The 19,034-nt window shown below is 37.3% G+C and overlaps 1 protein-coding gene across 3 annotated transcripts in view; it reads left to right on the top strand.

Annotated features, from left to right (window-relative positions):
• Positions 1–19,034, top strand: part of Spice1 (spindle and centriole associated protein 1) — a 54,014-nt gene that overhangs the window by 12,712 nt on the left and 22,268 nt on the right. For 2 of the 3 annotated variants that reach the window (XR_010039431.1, XM_063224982.1), the window contains exons 4-7: positions 1,454–1,597; positions 6,600–6,702; positions 7,568–7,674; positions 10,448–10,560. Coding sequence is in view for 2 of the 3 variants with exons in the window: in XM_063224982.1 (XP_063081052.1) it covers positions 1,454–1,597; positions 6,600–6,702; positions 7,568–7,674; positions 10,448–10,560 (467 nt within the window). In the remaining variant the exon portion in view is untranslated. The remainder of the gene's footprint in view (positions 1–1,453; positions 1,598–6,599; positions 6,703–7,567; positions 7,675–10,447; positions 10,561–19,034) is intronic. The other variant, XM_063224983.1, reaches the window with a different exon arrangement.

The following is a 19,034-nucleotide window of genomic DNA, read 5'->3' as shown; positions in this document are numbered from 1 at the left end:
CTTTGGTTGCTTTTGGAAACAGGGTCTCACTATGTAGTTCAGGCTGGCCTTGAACTCACTATGTAGGTCAGGCTGTCCTTGAACTCACAGAGACCTTCTTGTCTCAGCCTCCCATGTGCTGGGATTACAGGCGTGTGCCACCACTCCCAGCTCAATTTTTTTCTAGTTATCTCGGAAAATGTCATTTTGTTATGTGAATCAGGATCCTCACAGAATATTCAGTTGTTAGTCTTTTAATGGACTTATTTCTTTTTTATTTATTTATTTTTAATTAATTAAGTATTTATTTATTTTTGGTACCAGGAATTGGACTCACAACTGCACTCTTGCAAGGCAGACCGCTGAGCTAAATCCCCAGCTGTTCATTTCTTATTTACATGGTGAAAATTCAGCAGTTATCAGATTGAGTTTTATTTATACTTAGTTCTGATTATTGAAGTACTTATCTTTAAGTAAGCACTTCAGATGTCTGCTTTTGTTCCTTATCTACCCTGACACATTCTTCCTTTGTAACTCTTCTTTTGCTGTCTTTGGTACTGGGGACTGAACACTAGATACATCCCCAGTCCCTGTTTTTAAAAGTTTTTGAGTGAGTCTTGCTAAGTTGCTAGGTGCTGGGTGAAAACCTACAATCCTCTTGCCTCAGCCTCCCAGTATGCTGGAATTACAGGCATGTGCCACATACCTGGCTTCTTTCTTAAGACCTGTGGTTCATTCCTCTTTGTCTTAGGAACTCCACTTCTGTTGAATTCTGCAACTTCTGTGGCTCACTTCCACATGAAGCCATGGCTTCTCAGGACTACACAATTCTTCGTAGTGATGTGATTATCATGAAAATGACGTGTCTTAGCCAACATTGTGCTCAGTGTGCGTGTGCGTGTGTGTGTATGTGTGTGTGTGTGTGTGTGTGTGTGTGTGTGTGTGTGTATGAAAAATGTCAGTTTGACCCACAAGTTGATTTTTACCATCCATTAAATGAGACCTAACCATAGTTTGAAAAACACTATTGGATAGTGTTGAAGGAAAAGAAATTGAGTAGCCAAGCATGGTGATACATGCCTGTAATCTCCGTACTTGGGAGGCTGAGGCAGGAGGATTGCTGTGAGTTTGAGGCCAGCCTGGGGTGCAAAGTGAATTCAAGGCCAGCCTGAACAGAGCAAGACCCTGCCTCAAAAAAAAAAAAAAAAATTGAAATTGAAGTTGAAATTGAAATTGATATTATTTTCAGTATTTTTTTAGCTAGATCTACTAGTTCTGTTTACTTCATTTTAAGATCAATTTTCAAAATCTAGAGGAGTATGGAATATTTGAGTGTGAATATATATAAACAAACATATCTTGAACCTCCAAAATTAAAAAATGATGAACTGGATGACTAAGTGACCCTTTTGTCTGTATAGGCAACTTCTTTGTTACTGAAAATATTCCTTTGTATTTTTTTCCTTCTGTATAGGTACGTCGTCATGAAATACACAAATCGAAGAACAGAGCATTAGTACACTGGGAACTTCAAGAAAAAGCTCTGAGAAGAAAATGCAGGAAGCAGAAACCAGAAACTTGGAATCTGGAGAAAACTAGATTGTCTATCATGAAGGAGGTAATGTTAACATAGATTATCTCAAGAGTTAAAAAAAAGATCAATTAGGTTCTCTCTTTTTTTTTCTTGAATTTGATTCACATTAGAGAGACTCTAATAATTGTATCTTTGTACAATGATGTATAAGGGCTGATAAAAAAATAAAGTATGGCCACGCATGGTGGTGCATGTGTGTAATCCCACCACCCAGGAGATTTAGGCAGGAGGATCACAGTGAGTCTGAGGCCAGCCTGCGCTACATAAGCAAGTTCAAGGCTGCCTGCACAACATAGCTAGACCCTGTCTTAAAAAACCAAGCCATGCCGAACCAAACAAAAAACATGTATTTGCATGAAAAGCAGTATTACAGTAGCAGACACATTGTTATAAATCCCTCTCAAAATATTCCCCTTTACCTTGAACAGACTTATCTCCCGGTTCTTGTACTTTCTGAAACAATCCTCTCTCTTGTGAGTATCCTTAAGTGGCGTGATCAGAAATGCAGTGACTGCTGCTGTGCGGTGTGATCTGATGGGAAGGCAGGCTTATAAAAGCATTACAGTACGTTTTCATCTTTCTTATTTGCTGGATCTGCTACTGTGTTTCTTCTGGCTCTTCCTCAAAGTCAAAATGAAAGGTAAATGTTTCAAATCAGTGTAGGACATCAAGGCCATCATGACAGTGCAACTAAAAATGCTTGTTAAAGAGGACTTCCAGAGCTGCTTTGAAAAGTGGCCAGAACCATGGGATAAATGTGTTCAAAGCAAGGGGAAATATTTTGAAGGGGATTAATGGCAATGTGTATTTCACTGTAACTTAAAAATTTAAGCATTTACTGTATTTTGTAACTATACCTTTATTTTGGTACTGAGGATTGAACTCACAACCTCGTGCTTGGCAGGTAGGCCCTTATGCCACTGAGCTAAATCCTGGCCCTGTAGTTATACTTTGTATGTGAACTTTGAAAAAAGTAGCAGAGTGATGATTATAGTCTAGTGTAGTGGTTTAAGTTTTTGCTCTACAACTAACTGTATTGTGATGTTAAATTAGTAACAGCTCAGTGTGAATTATCTCATCTTTAAAATGTCTGGATGTATTATTATGAAATTTTAATAATATTGTAAAGTGATCAGTTTGGTCCTTGGGATATAACTAGTCTTTTCTATACGTAAACTATTATAATTATTTTTCTTAGTTCAGTAGCACTGCTGTTAGCAAAACTAAGTAAATAAATAAAAGAATGTTGTATGCCCATCCATTTATTTTTAGGCTTAATTTTTTGCCAAATGTAGGGTGTGGGATAAGTAATCAAATGAGATGCACAACATGGAAAGTAAGAGGAAAGTATAGCAAAATCGCCTTTTAAAATTTGAGCAGAACAGAGTCTAATCAGTCAAAACAAGATAGTGGGAATATTACAGGACTGGTGATATTTTACTGGTTTTTTTTTTTTTTTTTTTTTTTTTTTTTTGTAATTCTGTATTACTTGTACCCTTACACTGTTTTTTTTTTTTGTTCCTGCTTTTTTCTCTTTCTCCTTTTAAATAAAAAAAAATTTTGAGCAGAAATCACTGTAAAAGAAAGTGCCTTGTAGTACTGCTTCTTACTCATGTTAAAGCTTATGGCCCTGGGCCGTCTGGGTGACCTTTCATGTCCGCTTTACAACACACCTGTCTTTTGAGAACTTTATTAGGGTTCTATGTGAAATAAGAAAGTTTCAGTCTTATACTATCAAGAAGAATTCTATTTCCCAAATAAACGTTTACATAAATATGAGAAAGAATAGTGGATTGAGAGACAATGCTCCTTTATAGATAAGTAACTCATAGTGATCTCAGACAGTTCACCCAATGTGAATGTTACATGCAAATTCTCAGTGAAAGAGCTAAAGATACAGTTCTGTGTGGGAAAAGGACGGCTCCACAGCAGTGCATCAAATTCTGGGCTTTAGTTTCCCTCTCTAGTGGCTTCTCATGTCCTGAATTTCTCCTCCAAATAGTAAATACGGGAGGAGAAGGGATTCAACAGGTGTTTTTAGATAGTTTTCTGAGTACTTTTAATGTGATGTGGGGTTGCAAACCTCTTAGTAGAATGCACGCATTTCCCTTTAACAATATATCTTAGAAGTTATTCCATGTCAATACTTAGCAGTCTACTTGTTTTTTTATTTTTTAATGTGTTGCTGGGATCAAAGCCAGGGCCTCGTGCATGCTAGAGAAAGGACTAACAGTGAGCAGCGTCTTCAGGTCTTACCTTCTCTTTATAATAGCCACGTAGTGTTATAGATTTACTGTAATTTATTTATCAGTGTTCTATTGATGGATACTTGGTTGTACATTAGTGTGCAATTTAACTTAAGGAAAAAAAAACTGCAGATCATAATGGTTTGAACCAAATAGAGATTTATCTCTGTCTCACAAAAGAGTTCAGAGATAAAAGATAGCAGGGAGGGGAGTTTGCAGCCCCTCATTACTTAGTTTCCGTCTCTGAGTGCAGAATGGCTGTCACAGCTTCCTTCATTTGTGTGCCAGCCAGTAGAAGTGCAAAGGGTAGTTGCTGTTATTCTCTTCTGCAATCTTGGCATGTATCTTGTACCAGAAGGTCATTGCGTGGTCATTCTCACCACAGAGATGCTTGAGCAATCTTGCTGTATACTTTGCTAAATCTTAGGAATGCTGCTGTTGAAGGGCAAAGAAGAAGAAAGGATATCAGTGGATAAGTCGCAGTATATGCTACCCACGGATTGCCTCCTGCCTTGTCAACATAAATAATGCGATAGATTCTTGAATATGTTTTGGCGTACATACATAGTTACAGGATAAATTATTAAAGAATTGCTGAGGTTAAAAAAAAGTGCATCTTTTGTTTCACGGTTACTAAACTTGTAATGTTTGTATTTAAGGCATATGATAAGACCAAAGGAAAAGCTCTCCATATTCATATCTGTGTAGACTGAATTATTGTGTGTACACAGCTAGATTAGCATTAATTAAGAGAAGAGCCCTTCCTACGCACAGTCTGAGATAGCATTTGCTGTGTTGTGCACTCAGGCTGGGAGAGTCAACGAAATTGGGGTCCAAGTCCAACTCAGAAAGAGGCTTTCATAAAGATTTCACAAATTCCAAAAGTGTAACAGCTCCCCCGGTCTCTTTGTAATTTCTCGGTTCCGTTTGGTTTCTATGATCCAGAACAAAAAGGAAAAAATGAGGAGTTTCCGTAGTGTTTTGGCAGGGACCCTGACTGACCCTTTGAAAAACCAAAATGTTCACTGCCACTTGCAAGTGTGTATTCTGCAAACACATTTGGGATCATAACACAATGTACAAGTGGGATTGCAGAGATGAGTTTTCCTATAAAAAGACTGAGTTTTTGAGACAAACAGTAAATCTAAAAAGAGCAAAGGAGGGGTGATACATTGCTCCTATTTCACCACTCAAACCATCTGTGCCAAGAGCCTAAGCAGAGGCTGGCAGAAGGTGGCAGGGTGCCACAGCTTTACTTGAGACTGCGTTAAAATCAGGTTTAGTGAGATTATTCCTCCACTATCTGCTTCTGTCCATTTGAGGTTGTTATTCTTTATTTTGATAGATCACTGTTTTTTTTTTAATGTAAACTCATAAAAACAGCCATTAGCGATCAGCTTTTTGTAATTTTTCTGCTTTTATAATAGATTCTGATCCATTCACATTCTCTCCTAAAGTCTTCATTGCATGGACTTGCAAGATGGCACCCTGGGGATAGAGAATTGCTCCATGGGTAATGTCATTTACACTGTGGAGCGTTTTCAGACATCACTTGGTGCCAGACAGGTTTTCAGTGGGTCCCTAAGCCTGTTGCTCCCATGTGGGGTTGAGAAACTGGTAGTATCTCTGTTGCCATATCAGGAAATTTAATCAGATTTTGCCTCGTTTTCCTTGACTGGATCTAGAACCCCAATCCCGTACTCTTGATCTTGATCCAAAGCTTATTCCTTATGGAAGGAATGAATTCAGAGTTTTTTCTCACCAACTGAGCTAGCTAATCTGCTTGGTTGTGTATCTTAGGAGGTGAGAGGAAAAAACAAAGAATACAACTTAAAGTAAATTAAGACCACAATTTAGGTCACATTATGTAATTCTGTGATATGGGGAAATTCTGGTAAGAGCGTTTGTTACCCGATATCTTACTGACGTTGAGTTAGTCTTGGAAACTGGGCAGTTAATTTTGACTACTTTCAATTTAAGTGTGCCCCCTGGTGGTGGTTGATAGCGTTGACTTACTTTACTGTAGCCTGTCTTAGAATTACCCGTGGCTGAGAGGAAAGGACGTGATCAGAGAACACAACTATCGGAATTTTCTGAGTTCCTACTTCTCCAGAATAAAAAACCAACTTGTTCATAAACACAAAAGTATCACATTTGTTTAATCCTAAAATTCATCTTACATTGTTTTAATTATGACCCATTATAGGTTATGAAGTTACTTTAATAATTGAAACACATGTCTAAATTTATAACTCAAAGAATCTGTTTTTCGGGGCTGGGGATTTAGCTCAGGGGCATAAGTGCCTACCTTGCAAGCAGGCAGTCGTGAGTTCCATCCCCGGTACCGATAAAAAGCAAAAAGACCAAAAAAAAAAAAAAAAAAAAAAAAAATCTGTTTTTCAAACTGTTGATCTTAATTTGCAAATGAATTGTGAAATTAAGTTATCATCACTTAAAAAGTAGAATAGAAATTAAAAGACAATATAAACAGTTTTCATAGAAAAGGGTAAATAAAAATTTGGTTACATATACCGATGTATATGCATGAATGTGAGTGTACTGGGCCACAATTTAATGGATATTTCTTTGGTTTGCTGTTATTTGAAAGCCACTGACAACTGCAGTACCCCCATCTGCTGGTAGTTAAGGGTATCGCCATTGAAGGATTTGAGGGCAATGGTGTCCATGGTTATTTTACACTTTCTTTATATACTGTTTCATGATTTGAAAAATAAATATATTTTATTTCTGAATAATAATTGTCATTAACACATGTCTAGATTCTTTCTGATCAATATCAGATGCAGGATGTGTTGGAGAAATCTGATCATTTGATGGCTACAGCTAGAAATCTATTTGTTGATGCTCCTTGCAAGCGCACAGGTAGGCGTTTGATCTAAACAAAAGTTTCTCTTCCTTACTGACTACTCAAAAGAATGTAATGTTCTTTCACAGGCATAATATTAAATATTACAAGTGTTCAGGATGAATAATATACAGGGCTTGTAGGGTTAGAGTTACTATGTTTATTTCCTTTCTACTAAGGATATTGACTTACAAATAATTCTGCTAAAGAAAAGCAAATTGTTATTATCTACTAAAATATGACATAATGTGCTATATTTGATAAATTTGAAATGTGACAATTTTCAATTTTTTAACCATAAAATTAAAAAACCTGCATGTATATATCCGTACTGTTGAACCTATGGCACGTGTGCTGCGGTAGATTGTTATTGAAAGCTCCACAAGTCTGCCATCACTGATGTATAATCTGAGTGAAGCTTAATTTCAACTCTAAAGCTTAACACTGAAAACTTCCCTTTCTCCCGAAAAGATACATTGCTTCTTATCCAGATATACGACATTATTGATTTTGATGTGTATATAGCTAATTTTTCATCTGAATTTCTCAAAAACAGTTTTAGTGTAATGTTTGAGTCTTGGGTCAACCATTTATCAGTGTAACTGAGCTAGTTGCTCAAGCTCTCTGAGTTTCAGTTATTGATCATCTGTAAAATAATGTCTACCTCATGGGGTTTTGTATGAAAATAAGCTTAAATATATGTGTGCACATACAGAAACATTGGAAACTGGTGGTATATAGTAAGTGCTATTCAGTAAAAGCTACTGCTATTGTTATTATTTGAGATTTCCATAGATAATAGAGCTCTATAGCAGTATACAACTTAGGAAGGCAGCTTAATTAAATGAAACAAAGCCATCATGGCTTCCCTTCCTTCTGTAGGATTTCCAAATGTAACAATGGCTCCTGATTCCTCTCACGGACCCGTTGCAGTGGACCAAGACCCTACTACCCAGTCCATGCTTAACGAGTCTGTCCTGGAGTCGCAGGTAATGTGCTGTGCTCAGACCATAGTGCTTACACTGACTTGAAGTGTAAGGCGATGTAGCACTGTGATACACAGTTTAAAAGCTTAAACATCAGTAGTCATTAGTTGTGGCTGCTAGACGTCCTCTTAGGCAAGCATATCGCACTTCATGTGTGTAAGGTTTATACTAAACAAGACAGGACACTAGGTAGTCAGCAGTTATTGAATACTTACCTAGAAGATATGTCCTGTTGTTACCTTATTTAGCAGATGAGGAAACTGAGGCTCAAAAAATTATGACTTGTCCTAACATCATGTAATTTGCACCAGAGGTGGAATTCTGAGTTAGCTTGTGTGGCTCAACAAGCTGCCTCCTTCTGTCATTAAGGAAGCAGCAGGGAACCCCTTGCAGTCAGAGAGATCTGTGTTCTGGTGCTTATTGGCTATTTGATCTTGAGTTGTTTTCTTAAGATTTCTGAGTTGGTTCAAACTGGTCTTTTCCTTTTTCTTTCTTTGTTCTTTATTAAATGGGAATAGAATATGCCTGATGCAGCTGAGATAGGCTACATACAAGATCTAGAATAATGCCAGGAATATAACCCTTTCTTAAATGTTGGTCATTTTTAATGTATTAGTACATTACAGTACTAATAATATTAGTAATGTATTAGTACATTTAAAAGGAAGTCTGGAATTTATGGGAAATCAATAGTACTGTATAGATGTTAAAGTAATAAAATACTAATTAGCTATAGTCTAACATAATTGAAACTCTTGGTCAACATGTTTAGAATTTTGAGATTGTAAATATTTTTTTAAAGCTCACAATGAATTTATGCTAATAAAAAAAGCTATTTAGAAGTGACCAGGACTTAGTGCTTTTTAAACAATTTCCTTATTTATTCCTTCTGTTACAACTAAGGGAGAATCTTTAATTGAAGGGATGATCCTAGGGAATTGCACATTTGGAATGATAAAAGATGTATTAAGATGTGGACATGGCAAGAGCAGAGGTTTAGGAGAAGACTAGCTCCTGAAAGGCGGAAGACCCAGAAAGTTAAGAATTTAGTAAAGGATTTTAAGTGAATTGGAGTCATATGAGATTTGACTGCAGGGTGGAAGATGGATTGGAAAGGGTCAAGACTAGAGAGAGAGTCAGTGCCTTAGTCTGTTTGTGTGTGTGTGTGTCTTTGTGCTAATAACAATGCAGGCTGGGTTAGTTATGAAGAGAAGAGGTTTATTTTGGCTCATGTTTCTCATCTAAGGTTGAGGATCAGCATCTGTTGATGGTCTTCTTCGCAGGGTGCTGAGGTGACAGGGGAATCATGTGGTGCCAAATGAAGCCAAACTGACCTTTAATAGCAAAACTACTTGTGACATAACTCATTAATCTATTAGTCCAATAGGAGATTAATCCAGTCATGAAAGCATAGCCCTAATTAATTCCTATCTGGTTCCATCTCTTAAGATCTCATAATGGGCATTAATTTCAACATGAATTGAGAAGGGAACAAGCCATATTTAAACCACAGCCATCTGTTAGAAGACTTGGGTTGGATTCTTGATGAGAAGTGGTAAGGGCCTGACCTAAAGCAGTACTAATACTGAAAAAATGAAGGTTGAAGCATACATTTGAGAGAAATTAAAGTGGGGTAGAGTTGACAGGACTGAATGGCTGCTTGGATGTGATGAGAGAAAAAGAAATTCCCAGTTTGCTGGTTTGAACATCTGAGTGGGTGGCACTGTTCATAGTCTTAGGCAATAGAGGCTGAACAGACTTCTGAATGAAGGGAAGGCTTAGGAAGCTGTTTGGTTTTAGACATACTGGGAAGGGGTGTCTTTTTGGCAGTTGAATGTAAATGTATAGGGCTCAAGAGAGATCTGAGTAGAAATAAAGATTTGGAAATTAACAGCATTTGACTTGAAATTATAACTTTGGACTTAGCTAAAATCATTTAAAGACTTGATCAGATGAGAGCAGAAAAGGTCCAAAGAGAGGACCTTGAAACCCATCAGATATAAAGGAAGGGGAGAAAAAGAAAGCCATCTGGGCATCTTAGCACATGCCTGTAATCTTGCAAGGATGAGACAGGAGGATCACTGTGAGTCTGAGGCCAGCCTGGGCTACAAAGTGACTTTAATTTTAAGGTCAGTCAGAACTGCGTAGTAGACCCTAACTCAAAGCCAAAACAAATAAACAACAAATAAAAAAACCAATACAAGAGGTTGGGAAGGAACAGCCAGAAAGGAAGAAAATCCAAGAAAATCCAATGTCATAGAAGTTAAAGGATGAATAGTATATCAACACGATTTAAAAAAAAAAAATGAGTGATCATTGAGGTCCAGTAAGTCAGAGTAGTAAAGGAAGATAAAGACAGACTAAACATGTTGATATTGACTTGCAGAATGGAGTGGTAGGGCAGAAGCAAAATTATAAGGCACTGATGGTAATTAAGAAGTGGGAACAACTTGTTGAAGAAGTTGGGGAAGTTTGGGATTAGCTCAAACGTAGCTATGGGGTTGGGGTAAGATGGGAACTATTTGCTCACATTTAAATTTGTGAAGCAGAGAGAGGTTAAAGGGTAGGGCAGTGGGGAAGCAGGAGGAGAAGGGGAGAGGAGGCTGAAGATGTTGGAGAGAGAAACATCAACTGATGGGGTGGAAGGAAGTGAGTGGCTTTGGATTCCAGAACACATATGAAGCATTAACCTTGGGAAGTCTCTTGAGTATGACAGCCAGGTAGGATAATTACATGAAGAAAACTTTGCACTATTTATTTTCTTGTGTTGAGTTAGGTTCTTAATGAAGTAGATGATGGAGAAGAAGGAACTGTTAATAGCCAGTCTGAAGAGAGTGAGAATGAGTTGGATAACTCTTTAAACGCTCAGTCTAATGTGAACACAGACAGGTATGTATACATGTCATGAATATCTACAGTTATTTCCTGTTTTGCATGTTTTTGAACTGCATCTTTTTTCTTTTAATTAGCTGAGAGTTTACTTTTATTAAAAATTTTTTTGTATGGATATAGTTTCAAAAAACTTGAAGAATAGTATAAAAAAACTCCTGTACGTTTTTCACTTCCTGTGTTTGGTTTATAATTTTTGTTCTGTATTTTTTACTCACATGCACATGCATATGTATAGCCACACATATTTTGACAACCATTTTGTATAATCTTGTTCTTCTTATATTATTTGATAATTATTTGTCACAGATTTGGCCAATGGAGCATCCCCAAATTATTCTTGTGTCCATTTTTGTGTATCTTTTTTTTCCCTCTTCACTTAATTTTGGTACACGATGGGTCTTGTTATACTTTCCCTGCTCTTGCTATGGAATCAGCCATTTCTTTGAGAAGCACTATGTCTTACTTACTTTTTTCTCTTGTTGGGACCAAATACCCGATACTCAAATTTAAAGAAGGAAAGGTTTATTTACCTCACATTTTGTGGAGGTTTCAGTCTATAATCAGCTGGCTCCAAAGCAGAGTGGCACAGCACAAGGGCAACAGTTTATGGCGGCAGAAGACCGCAAAAGCAACGAGAGCAAAAGTGGGGGAGAGCAAGCCTCTTCTCCTCCCTTCTATTTTATGCAGACTACCTGCCCTAGAGTGGTTGTAGCACTCATACAATCTCTTTGTCCTGATGAGGATGTTTACAAAGTGAAGACTCTGTCCCTTTCTGAGTCACTTCTAAACTTCTCACCTTGACACAGTGAATAACATCCCAGAGCAGTAAGGGACTGTTCTCTATACCTTAGGATGAAGAACTGCTAAGTTACTTAGTTAAGCTTCTAAACTTCTCAAGTTGACATGGTGTATCAACCATTATCCACCCCTTGACAACCTGGCAACCAGACTCATTTCTTTAAATTGACCTTCACATACAAAGACATGTTTTATTCTTAACATTTCACAACTTGAACATTATAACACAGATTTAACAATACTCAAGAACCAGCACTAAGTTCGCAAACTTATATTACATTAGAGCCATAACATTTCACGCCTGGTCCCTCAAAAGGTCATGTACATCCCTTTATGCAAAAGGCATTTAGTCCATCTTCAAGAGTTGCCAAAGTCCTAACTAACCATTTCAGCATTGCCGAAAAGTCCAAGTTCCAAATAAGGCAAACTCTTAGCTGCAAGCCCCCGTACAATGAAAAATTAAACATTTCCAACATTCAATGGTACAAGATAAACATTTCCATTCCAAAAGTTACAAACAGGGGGGTACAAAGGAACCTAGTAGGGCAAACATGAAATCCTATAATTCCTTGTGCAGCATCTAAGGCAATCTGTGGTAGATTGTGAGCTCCAAAAGACTTGCATGACTCCCATCCCTCTAGCACTTCTGGTGGTTATAGCTCACATGGCTTCTCTCTTAAGCCACTTTGTTCCCTCTGTGCAGCTTTCCTTAGATGATCCATATTCCTGGCTTTTCCAAACTCCTGTGTAGTCTGGTACTCCTGTGGTGGTACCAGGTTGGTACTGCCAAACTTCTACTGCACCGTTGGCTTCATCCTCATAACTTCCTCTCATAACACCCTCATAACACTGCCCTCTCAGGCCTACTACATGGCCTCCCAGGCTTCTGAAATTGAAGTGGAAGCCTTGTTAACCCCACAGTGCTTGCATTCTGTATACATTTAAAACCAGCACCTCGTGGATGATGCCAAGGTCTGCTGCCAGCTAGAGCAGTAGCCAGACTTTCCTCTCTCTTGGCTGTAGAGGTTGAATGCCTGGATTGCTGAGTACCCTGAATCCAATCCTGAGGAACAAATTTGCTATGCTGTTGCCACACTGGAACATGGTGTAGCTGCCACCATTGTGGTATATAATGCTCTGTGGCTTTTTCCTCAAAGCAAAGTCTTTCACCTTTGCAGTTTGGAGCCTGCAAAAGGTGGAGACTTGCTGCTTTTTGTAATGCTTTTAAGCTATCTTTTATATTCTGTTTTTTCTCATCAATTGAGATCTCCTCATCTCTGTCTTTGCAGTTCACAGCTTTACTGGAGCTTCCTTTTCCGCTGAACTCACAACATTTTAAATCATCCTTGCTGGGCTCTGTTTTCTTGATTCACTACATAAATCTGGCCAAAAGCCCCCATCAATAGCCAAGCCACCACCTTAACATTTGACTGCCTTGCAATTTCTTCTATCAGATTAATTAGTCTATTACTCTTATTGTTAGTTTCAGGCAAAGTCTCTGGACACAAGCAAAATGTAGACAAACTTTCTGCCAACTCATGTCGTCTAGAGTCCAGCCCTAATGCAGTTCTTCCCAGCAGAAACCTCCCGAGCCTGGTCTTTATCAGCAGGATTTCTGTCAGCCTTGTAGTTTTCTGAGCTCTGACCTGAATCTCCCATGCAGAATGGCCTAAGGCGTTCCAGCTCTGCTCTGAACCTTTCCAACCTCTTTCCACAAGCCGTTCCCAAAGACTGTTGAATTACATGGTCAGGTATGGTCAGGTATAGTCACAGCATGGACTCCACTCCGCTGATACCAAATTCTGTCTTAGTTACTGCTCTCTCTTGCTGGGACAAAATACCTGACACCCAAAGTTGAAGAAGGAAAGGTTTATTTAGATCACAATTTGTAGAGGTTTCCACCTGTAATCAGCTAGCTCCAAAACAGAGTGGCATGGCACATGGGCAACAGATGAGGGTGGCGGAAGACCACAAAAGAACAAGAGCAAAAGTCGGGAGGAGGGAGGAGAGCAAGCCTCTTTTCCTCCCTTATACTGTATGCAGGCCACCGCCATGGGGTAGGTGCAGCACTCACCACCTCTCTGCCCTCCTCTTGCACAGATGAGGATGTTTACAGAGTGGGGACCCTGGCCTCCTGCTGATACACGTAAACTTCTAGACTTCTCACACTGACACAGTGAACAACATCCTGAAGGGTAAGGACCTGCCTTCTATACCCTAGGATGTAGAGCTGTTGAGTTACTTAAACTTATAGACCTCAAGTTTACACAAAGAATCAACCATACTACATTGGTTCATTTTGTTGAAAGGTGATTGGAAACAAAGACCTAAGAAGTAAATGTACTTCCTGCTGAGGATCCTTGTTTTTATACCTCTCAGGGGACACACACACATATGTATGTACATATAGTCATACATACAGCCATATGTAGAGCACATACCCATATTAAAATCTGCTTTCTGCCTATTGACTATAAACTGAGTTTACATGGAAGAGTTTAACACTACTGGGGTTTGCTTAGCCTTCTCCAATTCACATTTGTATCCCTCTTCTTTAGAATTGAGCAGCGTATTTCCAAGCATTGCACAGTACATTTATTCATATTCTGTCTTGCCATCTATAGAAAATAGGTTTTGGATTGCCATTTCCATACTACTACAGAAATAAAACCATGTAGCAAAGTTCAGGATTTATCAAAAGTTTATTATGTTCATTTTTTCCTATTTATATTCTATTTTAGGTTTGTCCCTCCATCCTGCTCACAGAAAGCTATTTTCAGGGCAGTATCACCAGACTGCTATGTCTTCTAATCATTTGTTCTTTATCCCTATACTGTATGTAGTAGAATCATTAGCCTTTGTTTATTCTTCCCATGCTTCCTTTTTAAAATATAAGCAGATAGATGTGTATCTTTCTTTTTTCTTCTTTCTTACATAAAAGGTAGCATAGTATCACTATGCTATGATAAAGATAGCCTTTATCACTTAATACATCCTGGACATCGTACCACAGCTATTGCTATGTTTATAGGAATCATCTTTTATTTTCTTCCTATCTTTATTTTTATTTTTTTCTATCTTTTAGATACAGGGTCTCACTATGCAGTTTCCTATTTTTATACAAAATGAGACAGCTGATCTAAATTTGTGCATGTACTGTAGTTAATAACCACTATCTTATTTATGTAGCCATTTAGGTTATTTCCATTGTTTTATAAAAACAAAAATACTGCAATAAATAACCCTGTACATAAGTGTGTTATATTATAAGAAGTTCATATTAAGGGAAAATTATTAGACACAAGATTTGGGAGTTCAGTGTTGTGTACCTGTGCTTGAAAGTTGCCAAATTTTGCTTTATGAAGTTGTAATATTTTGTATTCTCACTAGCAATATATATCTGACCAACAGAATATATTGTCAGCTTTTAAAAAATTTTGCTAATAATTTCATAGGTGAGAAATGGTGTCTCACTGTTGTTTTATTTTATATTTTATATATTGGAGACCTTACACTAAATACTTTATGTCTTTTGCGTTTTTAAAATTAATTAATTAATTAATTAATTAATTAATTTTTCTGTGCTGGGGATCAAACTCATAACCTCATGATTGCCAGGAAGACGTGAGTATATCCCTTGCATTTAATTTTTTTTAAAGAGGATGAATCCAAAGAAAACAAACAATAAAACCAATGAACACAAACCAATGCAAGTGACACAGGATCTCAAAACAATATGAAATCAATAATAGTTACCATAATGCCTCTTGTTGTCTTCAAAATGGCTGCAGATACCTTCAGACATAGTAAAAATCAAACAGAACAGAACAGAATAGAACCAATAACGGCAGAACAATGAATGCAGTAAAGGACTTCAAAATAAGACAGTAGTAAATTCAAAATGGTTACCATAATATATCTTGCTGTCTTTGAAATAGCTTCTCATGCCATCGGATATAACCAAACAAAACAAAAACAAACAAAACCCAACCCATCGAAACAACGAAAATGATACAGTACTTCAAAACAAAACAATAGGGAATTAACAGTGGCTACCACCCTCGGGAGATTTCCCACTAGATGCCACACTGTGTACCGCTATCCTGTGAACAGATGACCAGACCACTGGCTCTAGACGCACAAGGTCAGTGAAACACCAGACACCACAAGCATCCACTTGCATTTCAGCTCAGTAGCTGTCACGTCAGCCTGTGTTTCTCTGGATCAGTGCAGGATTGCCTCTTCTTGTTGGCCAGCCTGCATGCTGGAAGGGGCTGGGGTCTGGCTGTCTTCCTCATGACCAGGGAGGGATGGCTTCCTGGTGAATCCTTCCGTCTTTTGTCTATTTCTAAGACTAGTCTTTCTTAATTTTTAAATGGTTTTATACATATATTCATAATCTTCAAACACTTGTTTTAGTATATTTAATTACATTTGAGTATTGTATTACAGTTTTTCCTGCTGTTTTTTGTATTCTTGGTGGAGTGAAGGAGAGATTTTCATTTGTTGAACTGTTCAGTTCCTATGTTTTACTTTGTTACATTGCTTTTATGTGGATGTTTACTGTTGCAGTCTATTTTGTGGATAGGCTTGGGAGTTTGGGGTGGCTTACAAAATTCCTAGCTCAAGAGCACAGTCTTCTGTTAGTTATAGTGGAGACAGTTTCTTTAATGGTTGCTTTCAAAAATGGTAGATAAAAGCTGATTTTTGTTTTTGATATTGTAGTTCTGTTTTGCTTTGAAAAACTCTTGCTCCCCCCATCCATTACCACTGAAGTCTCCAAAGGACATTTCTTCCCCCAGAAAGTGATCCTAAGATTACCACTTTAGGTTCTGCACACTTTCATGTATGGAGATCTCCCAGACCATTTTCCATTTTTTTTTTTAAGTATTTGCACACTTATAGTTTCTCTTTCTGAGGGTAGCTCTTGTCTCTGTTAGGTGCTTAGTTTTTCTCTTCTTTGTGCAATCATTTCAAAATACCCCACTTTCTAAAAGGCTCCTGGCAGTGTTATGGAAAATGGACCAGACTCGGGAAGAAACAGCACTGTTTGGGAGGCAGATTATTATACCGGTGGACTTCTGACTAGGATTTCTCCCAAAGAGCCTCAGAACCCATGGCTTTTAAAGCCAGGGCAAGTGGGAAGGTGCAAATGTAGATTTGGCACATTATGATTGGAAAGTTGGTTATCTTAGGTTGCTAAGGGAGGTTCAGGTTATATTATAAGGTCATCAGTTATACAAAGCATGAGCTATACAGAGGAAAAAATGTCCTGTTACATTTTAAGTTACATTGCAAGGTCATCAGTTATGCAAAGGCAGTAAAAACAGGGATTATACAAAGAAACACTGCAAGTTACATTTTAAGGCCATCTTATACAAAGAAGGGAATGTTCTGTAATCAGGCTTGTCTGGATATAGATATGTCCACCTGGTCTTGACAGGCATCCTTAGCAGGCTTTATTTAAAATTCTGAATTCACCTTCAGTGGTAGCTTAGGAAATATTTTTGCTGGAATTTGATGGGACTTTTTCTAAGTAAAAGTAATTTGAAATTAATAGTAACCTCTGCTTTCCCATGATGTAGAAGCCGTGAACTTTGTGCTCTTTTTTTGCCCTTTTTGTTGACACTGGGTAGTGTTTGGAGTGCCAGAAGGATTCACATTTAGCTAGTTATCATTTTCACAGGCATATCTGGAAATACACATAATCTATTAAGCAAATTTTTTTGTTCAGGAAGTAAATATAACTGGTGTTATACAAAATTGCTTTTATTTCATTTTTGAGTGAAATTACTGTTTTTTTACTCATTGGCTTTGGTTAATTTTATCCTAATTGTATAAACAGGCAGCTCCAACTTTAGGATACCTTATGTTGCAAAATGTTGCCTGCTAAATATTTGGTATGAGGTTTTAGAAGATGCATTAGGCTTGGAATAAAGAAACCAAGCTTTTGATAATTTACTAACTAGTTATCTGTGGTCTTTACTTCCTCAGTTCTAAAATATTATAGGAAGAGATATGATCTTTAAGGTGCATTTGGTTTGAAAATTGTATGGTTATATGCTTCTGTGATCACTGAAGAGATTTGTCACAGTGATGCTATATACATTATAAATATGCTTCTAACCCAGTCTTAAAAATCTTCTTTTGAGGCACTGATGTTTCTATAGGTTAGTACAGTCTAAGGAGCAGTGATTACAAGTTTCCCCATCTAAGTCAATCTAAGCTTTTTATATCATCCATTAAGCTTTTTTCCAACCTTTACTCACTATTCAATTACAAATCTACTACATTTTTAGCTGTTTACTACACCAGTGTATCAAATATGGGTCCAAAATCTGTATCCAGTTTCTGTGGAAGTTCTAACAAATGAATACTAACTTGTGACTTAAAATAATAGAAATTTATTCTCTTCAGTTTGAAGATTAGGAATCTGAAGTCAGTTTCAGCTGACAAATTGCTGGTAGGGCCGTAATCCCTTGCAAGGCTCTGTGGGAGTCTGTCCTTGCCTCTTCTGCCTTCAGTGGCTGCGGGCATTTCTTGGTTTGTGCCTGTGTCACTCTCATCTCTGCTCTGTCTTCACATCCCCTTCTAACTGTGTGTGTCAGGTCCCCTTCTGCCTCTGTCTTATTACAGATGTACATGATTTGTGTTTAGGACCATCCTATCATCTAGGATCATCTCTCCATCTCATGGTCCTTAGTCATGGTTCTATGGTTTAGGTTGTGGATAGCATTTGGTGGACCATTTTTTAGTCTGCCATAAAGATACTTGTATTATTTTTGTTTTTATTATTTCTTGTAGTGTGAGTCTTGAAATTATAAACATTCAAGGCAATAAATGTGTCTAAATTGATTAGAATTTAGTTACCTAACTTGTTCAGAAACATTATTTTAAGACTCTTGGGGCTTATACAGAAGGTTGAATTTAATGTTTATGCTGCCTCACAAAGGGTTTTTGTTGTTTGGAAACAGTCCCTCCTCTGAAGGGACTGTACCATGGACCTTGTGCTAAATATGCTTTGTAGCAAATAATGTTCTAATTTGCTATCCGTAGGTTGCTTAAAAGCAGCTTCTTTATGGTTGCAGCTTATATATATGTAGCCAATAAATGAGACTTCTATCTTCCTTTTTTTTATTATGAAGAAAAAGAAAAAAAAAACAGAAATAGGGTACAAGTTATACAGAATTTCAGAAAAAATAATAGGAAATCACTAGTTAATAGATTACATATTGTCATCTTAGAAATAGTTGTTCAAGTTACAAAATTAAAGCATATAAAGTAGACTTTCAAACAGTGAGACTGGAAACAGTTTTGTTCAATGATCCAACAAAACTCAGTAATATGGTTATCTATTTTATACACTAAAATATATATGCAGTTATATTCTTTAGAGCACTTTCTTTTCCTGTACAATGACAATTTTGTACAATGACAATTACACATTTTGGGTTTTATTACTCCCACAGTTCTTATTACTTTTTTTTGAAGAGTAAAACCAAATGTGACAGAACAGAGTCAGTCAAATCAGAAGGATGAACATAATAGATAATGCAAAAACAAAATACAAGGTGATCAATAATGGTTACCATACTGCCTCTTGCTATCTTAAAAAGAATTGCCTATATCATCAGTTATAATAAAATTGAACAAAACAGTAAAGAATAAAACCA

Source organism: Cavia porcellus, unplaced genomic scaffold (assembly GCF_034190915.1).
Source record: "Cavia porcellus strain 051 isolate PalLab524CR breed Dunkin Hartley unplaced genomic scaffold, mCavPor4.1 scaffold_15, whole genome shotgun sequence".
Taxonomy (NCBI): Eukaryota; Metazoa; Chordata; class Mammalia; order Rodentia; family Caviidae; genus Cavia; species Cavia porcellus.
The sequence above is the reverse complement of the archived record's forward strand: the minus strand, read 5'-3'. Positions and strand labels throughout refer to the sequence as shown.